This window comes from Cynara cardunculus (assembly GCF_001531365.2).
Source record: "Cynara cardunculus var. scolymus isolate 2C chromosome LG 8, CcrdV1, whole genome shotgun sequence".
NCBI lineage: Eukaryota > Viridiplantae > Streptophyta > Magnoliopsida > Asterales > Asteraceae > Cynara > Cynara cardunculus.
This window is the reverse complement of record NC_037535.1, coordinates 19,724,951-19,732,462: the sequence shown is the minus strand read 5'-3', so window position 1 is coordinate 19,732,462 and position 7,512 is coordinate 19,724,951. Positions and strand designations below refer to the sequence as shown.

Genomic DNA, 7,512 nt, shown 5'->3' with positions numbered 1-7,512 from the left:
AAACATTATATTTATTCATATTATATGTAACCGTGATTTAAAACGTCAACTAATATAATTGTTTTGTAAAAAAAATTGTTTTTGGTTATATGAATCTAAATTTATAAGAGCATCTCCAATAACTGTACTAAAATGAAGAAAAGTGAGATTTTAATAATTTTTTGCTTCAACAACTTTTGCTATATTGTATGCTAAAAATAGAGAAAAGAAGAGAGAAGGTAGAAATCTTCAAATTTGAAGAAATCTCTAAAAGTTCTTATTTAAGAAAGACAAATAAAATTTAATTTTTTCTCGTCAATAGAAGACATTGAAATTAAACGTTTAGAAATGAAAAATGATATTTTATTAAATTTATTAAATATTTTAATAATATAGGTAATGATAGGATAGTTACAATAGAGTAATTGTTGGAGTTAAGTGTAATTTTTTTAGAAAATTTAACTTTTGATACTTTATTTTTTTAAAAATTATAGCGTAAATGTGGAAGATGCTCTTATATATATATATATATATATATATAGAGAGAGAGAGAGAGAGAGAGAGAGAGAGATGAGCAATCAAATGAAACCACCCTCATTTGTACAAACCGTATAAACCACCCTCATACGTCGATTTCATTATTTAATTTTATGAAATTTTTTCATGAAATTGTTTAATCTTGTGAAATTGTTTCATATAATACTTTTTTTTATGAATTTGTTTCATATATGGTTATGAAATTGTAATGAAACTGTTTTATGTATTTCTTTAAAATTAAAAAATGAATATGATAATATCCATGATTCACACCCTACACAATAAAAATGGTTAATCAATCTCTCATAATTACAAAAAAAAAATGAACAAAATGAAAAATTATGATTGGTTGAATGTAGTTTTCACGATTTGTACAAATTGAGTGGTTTTTATTTGAACGCTTCTCTCTCTCTCTCTCTCTATATATATATATATATATATATATATATTGTGTGTGTGTGTGTGTGTGTGAGGTTCGTTTAAGAAGTGGTAAGTATTTGAGTAGTAAAGAAATGATTCTAGTCCTTCATACGGTCAAGACTGATCAAGAATTGTTGTTTTTACTGGTCAAAGGTTGAGAATTTGACTGGTCAAGATTTACGACTTTGACTGGTCAAGCAAAAAATAGAGGGTCATAACTTTTACAAATAGACAAAAAATAAGTGCATATTTGAAGCCATAAGTGCATATGTGAACTCGGAGTTCAAATGTGAATCAGTTAATTAGTTCATATACAAATCGGTTAATTAGTTTGTATGTAAACCATACGAATTCATATGTAAGTCGGTTAATTAATTCATATGTAAGTCAGTCAGTTAATAAATCACAATAATATTGATAAACAATCATATAATGGTATCTTCAAATCATGTTATTTTATAGTTTATAATCATCATAAAGTATGGGTTATAATATGATACATGAAAAGGATTAAAAAAAAAACATATAAAAATAACAACAATGGATAGAAAAATTGAGATACCATAGTCAAATAGAGATAAACATGGTACAATGTTATGTTTTTCCTCGTATATCATGTTTGAACCAACTATACTTGCTATCAAGTTTTTTTGGTTGGTACATGTTATCGGTTTTGTACTAACATTGCAAAAGTTGAAGTCAATTTACAATTCTCAATAGTCAAACCAAAAAAGTTTAAGTTATAATGTTCAATAGTCAACATACCACGTACCAACAAAGCTTATATACTTGACGAGGTACTATAAACCGTTACCAATTTAATTGATAAGAGTTAGGGGCTGTTTACCAAACACTTACCCAAGTAAGTGTTTACTAAGTCGTATTACCTTACCGAATGAATATGACAAGGAACAAAAATCTTATCCGGTAAGAACGAGACAAGAACCAAGAGTCTTATCCGATAAATGAGAAGGATGACTCTTACCACGAGTTTGCAAAGGAATTTTTTAGTAATACTGTAACATTTTGCAAATTTTTTAACAAATCAAAACTTTCGATTGTTAAAATTACAATCATCACATTATCGTAAACATCGAAAGTAAAAGAAAACAAGAGCCAAAAAATTACGTCTGCAGAATCATTAAAGCAAGTTGATAACGGAACACCACATTTCACTCAAAAATCATCAAATTGTTTTCGTAGTATCTAACGAGATAAAGAAAGTAAGCTTGTTCTTATATGCCGGTAAACGCCTTCTTCCCACCACCAGAAGATCCAGCCGGGATCACCTTCAACACATTGAACCTCACCGTCTTCGACAACGGTCTGTATGCATAAACACCAACACAAAATCAGATCAACGATGCAAAAAACTATAAAAACGTAGATTTAGAAATTGTAAATGAAGAACACATTCAAGTAGATGACTTTACCGGCACTGTCCAACAGTGACATGATCGCCTTCTTTCACACGAAAGCAGGGAGAAATGTGCGCTGGAATGTTGGAATGCCTCTTTTCGTATCTGTAAACACGAATGATAAAAATTAAAGTTATGGATTTAAGATGGTTGGAAGGACAATGATGAACAGTAGCTATTGGTTTGTATCTTGCCTTTGGTATTTCTTGACAAAATGGAGGTAGTTCCTGCGAACGATGATGGTCCTCACCATCTTGGCACTGTGGCATGTGCCAGCAAGAATACGGCCTCTGATGGAGACATCACCAGTGAAAGGGCACTTCTTGTCGATGTAAGTTCCTAGAATTATCAAGTATCAATTAAGATAAGTAATGTTCACAACAAAAAAAAACTTAATAAACATGAAGTTATGTTTCAAACAAATTCATGCAATAGATCCAATGGATGGTATGGTGTTTTGATGATCAAACTGAAACAAGAATAAAGGTCCACTCCCCCAACAAAGCACAATAATTAAGACTTATAGCTTACTCATCAAAAATATTTGGAAAAAAGAAAAGAAAACTATAGATGCATCCCAAAAGATCCAAAGGAAACACTAAGAAGCAAACTATCACCAAAACAATGACTCAGTTACAGAAATAAAGTCCCTCAATCCCTCAAATTGAATATTTTTTAGCTCTGAAACCCAAAAGGTTGGCAGTCCCTTTACAAAAATCGAAAACTCACACAGGTTTCTGCAAGCAAAGTTGCAAAAGTTAATCAGACATAGTTTAATGGAACCATCTCAATTATGAATCAAATATCCAAAACAACCTTCTAAAAATAGTCATGAGCGCTACTTCCATACAAATTCAGTTTCTATCTAGTACAATGGTTCATTTACTTGCAGCAAATCATTTCTGGTTCGCCAAAAGAAAATAAATATTTATGAGACTAAATCAGACAAGCCCACTCAAAGACGACATCACAGATGAGCAGCCTGCTAACAAATCAGATGTATCTGATTTCATTAATATACATATTCCACACAAAACAAAAAGCACATATGGAACGAAACACTTACATTTTAGTATTGCATCCAAAACTTTTTGGTTCTAATAAACAGTATAGTTGGGTCATCAATGTATTACTTCCTTCCTTAAAGTAAAAGACAACCCAATAGAAATTGCACCTTTACATCATGACAGATGATAAGCCTGGTTTACAATGAATCAAACATCTATTACCCTTACAAAACTTATGGTCAAATTTAACAAGAATGAGGCTCCCGGTTAGAGAGGGTTACTTTAGACTAACCTATTTTAAGTCACAAAAATCGAACAAGTACTCTTTTTCTACTACCAATTACCCTAAATACATTGTCCTTTGCTACGTATTACTGTAAAATGCCCCTCGAAAATCAAGTATATGGTCTAATGGAGCAATCTCACTTATGAATCAAATACTTAAAAACCTTCCAGAGGTGGCCATGATCGCTACTTGCCAAGCAAATGCATACAAAACAGAATCACGTTTGATTCAAAACTCGGACATTTTAGTATTGGGACTACAAAATTTGATAGAGTACAGCGTTGGGTGTGATACTTTGGGGGAAAAGCTATAAAATGATAGTATTTGGCAAACATTACCTTCAATAGCTTCTCTTGGCGTCTTGAATCCAAGACCAACACTCTTCCAGAATCTGTTTCCACCCTTCCCAGGCCTCTTTCCTTTCCCACTTTTCTTCGAGCTAAAACACGTTTTCCGAAAATAAACAAAGGTTCAGAAAGCGAAAATCACAATCAACAACACCAACATCATCTTCCGAAATCAAATGATCAGCACATAAAGAAAGAACTCGAACAAATTAAAAAATTGAACTAAAAAATCGATTGTTTCTCACCATAAAAACACCTTGGGTTGCTTCAAAAACGCCTTCTCCGTCTATCAATACATAGAAAAAGAAGACAAGAAAAACAAAATGTCAATACATACAAGTAAAGAGATACACGTCGAAGTTAAGAGTTACGAAAATTAAAAGACCTGTTCGGCCATCGTTGAAGAGATCCGAGCTTCTCAGTGGCGGAGGCACAAAGAGAGGAAATGACAGAAGGCAAGAGTAAACCCTAAAACAACGTTGGTTTTGGTGTCTATATTTCATGAATGTAAAAGTGGATCAAATGGGCTTTTCCTGGATAATGGGCCTACACAGTCTTGGCCTGCTGTTTAATACTTTTATTTTGGCATATTACGTTGTTTGTTGAAAACTGCAATTTTTTTAGTTATTTTTATGATTTTTAATTTATTATATTTTTATGATTTACAATTTAATGTTATTTCCATTTTTTTTTGATTTTATAATTCATTGTCGTTTTAGTCTCTCGCACTTAAAAGTACGAGTTGGCTTTGGGGGTGGAAATAGCAATGAATTACAAATCATATGGACGAGAACTGTAATTTCTATCCAGAGGCGAAAGCTGCGATTTCTAACAAACCGTAAGGACTAAAAAAGTAAGTTACTCGATTTAAAAATGAGTAAATTACTTTTTTAGTCCCTATGGTTAGCTCAAAATCTGGATATGGTCCATATTTCGAAATAAGTACATTGAGCCTTCTTGTAGTTGCATTTCATTACAAGCTAGGTTCTTGTTTATCTCTCCCCCAGATAAACCATATAGCCAAGAGAAACCATGAACCATAATAGAAGAGCTTATTCACCCAAAAGTAAGTATTTTATAGTAGACTCGTTAGATCGTACATCTATATAACACGAGGGTTGCGTTCGTTGCAGAACTTAACCCTAACACCTTATGGCACGAGCTGACGACAACCATGCCACTTAGTTTTCAATTGGATGGATATTTGTCATTATCTAAATGGTGTTTAAAAAGGATGTTTACTTAATAGATAAATTGACTAAATTGCCCCTTGAATTAGCGGATTGGAGTTAACTCAGTTATGGAAAGAGACCTACTTCGTAACGAAATGAAAACCACAAGGACGCTCGGCGTGTTTATTTTGAAAAATGGAGTCATATCCAGATTTTGAGCTAATTAAGTTCTTGAACTGTTTTGTTAAGAAAAAAACCATTAAATTTTATTATTTTGAATGATTATGTCCTTGAATTATTTTTTCAAATGAAAAAAACTATTAAACTCTCTCATTTTGAATGATTAAGTTCTAGACTTTTTTTCTAATAAAAATTTAACTATTGAAATTGAACTTTTAAAAACTGGTTATTTATATCATTTTAACATAAAAAAAAAGCTACATATAACTGGCTAAAAATATCTTAAAGTACAAAGGGAATTTAAATCAGTTTTATTATTCCCAAATCCTACGCCATTCAAACCCCACGGAAACACCGGTAACACTCCCCCTCACCATTCCCCTTCGCCCCATCACTATCTGTTTTCCGTATCGCCTCGCACGTTGTTCGCCTCTGCCATCGATCTCCCTTTTTTTTATCTTCTGATTCTCTCTCTTTTGAAAGAGATAAAAAAGAGAGAGATTAATGGCAGGGCCAATAGCATGATAGAGATATGAAGAACTGACAACAAATGGGACGACAGGAACGTGGCGAGAGGAGTGATACCGTTGTTTGCAAGGAGTCTGAAAGGCGTAGGGTTTGAGAACAGCAAAACTAATTTAGGTTTATTTTTTACTTTAAGACATTGCTAGTCGTTTGCATATAGTTTTTTTCTTGTTAAAATAATGTAGGTAGCCAATTTTAAAAAGTTTGATTATTAGAAAAGAATGTTTGGAGACTTAATCATTCAAAATGAGAAAGTTTAATGGTTTTTTCATTTAATAAGTAATTTAAAGACTTAATCATTTAAAATGGGGAAAATTGCATCAAAATGGAACCAACTTTCACCTAATTTCTATTTTGTGGAATCAACTTTCAAAATCGTCATTTTTGGGAACCAACTTGCACCTGATTCCTTATTTGGGGGGAACCAACTTGCACCTGATTCCTATTTTGGGGAACCAACTTTCAAAATCGTCATTTTGGGGAACCAACTTGCACCTGATTCCTATTTTGGGGAACCAACTTTCAAAATCGTCATTTTGGGGAACCAACTTGCACCTGATTCCTATTTTGGGGAACCAACTTGCAAAATAATTATAGAAAAATAACTAAAATTCGTTTTTTTCAAAAATTAATGCAATAAAATCTATTTTTCATTTCGAATCTCGTTTTTTTATTCAGATATCAAATTGAACATTTTAAAAAAAATCCACCACAATAAAAATTGTTTTTTACTAATGCAAAAAAAACAATTTAATAGAAAAAAATTAATTGATGCAATAAAAAATAAAAATCTTGAATGTGATATTTAATATTCATTTTTTCTTGCATCAATTAATTTTTTTCTATTAAATTGATTTTTTTTKRMWTWRKWAAAAAMWAWTTTTWWTKKKGKWRKTTKGRWTTTTTTTTAAATGTTCAATTTGATATCTGAATTWAAAAAAACGAGATTTGAAATGAAAAATAGATTTTATTGCATTAATTTTTGGAAAAAATCGAATTTTAGTTATTTTTTTATAATTATTTTGCAAGTTGGTTCCCCAAAATAAGAATCAGGTGCAAGTTGGTTCCCCAATATGACGATTTTGAAAGTTGGTTCCCAAAAATAGGAATCAGGTGCAAATTGATTCCCCAAAATGACGATTTTGAAAGTTGGTTCCCCAAAATAGGAATCAGGTCCAAGTTGGTTCCTCAAAATGACGATTTTGAAAGTTGGTTCCCCAAAATAGGAATTAGATGAAAGTTGGTTCCATTTTAATGCAATTTTGTCTTTAAAATGTGATAGTTTATTAGGTTTTACTGAACTTTTCCCAAGATAAAACCATTGTATTTTTATATTTTTTTGAAGCTACCTATTTAAGTAAAATTATTATTATTTAATACTTGAAAGGTACAAGCACAATGCAGCGAGATACATCTTGATTTTAATATTTTATTTTATTTTTTATCTCAGTCGATGTTATAATATGGCTTTATATGATTTTGAGGAAGCGATGATGTTTTTATTTTTGAATAAAAATATATGTTTGAAGATATCATAAAAAATTGACAAAAATATATCGATATTAGTATCAAATTAACTATTTGAAATTCCTCATTTTTTATGTAATTTTTTAATTCGATTTTTTTATAATTTAATTTATG

At 31.1% G+C, this 7,512-nt stretch overlaps 1 protein-coding gene across 1 annotated transcript; it reads right to left on the bottom strand.

The window, feature by feature from the left end:
* Positions 1 to 1,977: 1,977 nt before the first annotated feature.
* LOC112516614 (40S ribosomal protein S11) lies at positions 1,978 to 4,464 on the bottom strand. Its single transcript, XM_025123758.1, has 6 exons — positions 4,380 to 4,464; positions 4,240 to 4,280; positions 3,986 to 4,086; positions 2,549 to 2,693; positions 2,370 to 2,459; positions 1,978 to 2,262 (listed from the first exon to the last, which is right to left on the bottom strand). The coding sequence occupies exons 1-6, from the start codon at positions 4,389 to 4,391 to the stop codon at positions 2,172 to 2,174; spliced, it is 480 nt and encodes a 159-aa protein (XP_024979526.1). The 5' UTR covers positions 4,392 to 4,464; the 3' UTR covers positions 1,978 to 2,171.
* Positions 4,465 to 7,512: the final 3,048 nt, after the last annotated feature.

Coding starts and splice junctions, on each gene's coding strand:
- LOC112516614 (XM_025123758.1), bottom strand. Junction 4,087..4,239: donor CAACCCAAGGTGTTTTTATG/GTGAGAAACAAT, acceptor AACGTGTTTTAG/CTCGAAGAAAAGTGGGAAAG. Junction 2,460..2,548: donor TTTGTCAAGAAATACCAAAG/GCAAGATACAAA, acceptor TCGTGTTTACAG/ATACGAAAAGAGGCATTCCA.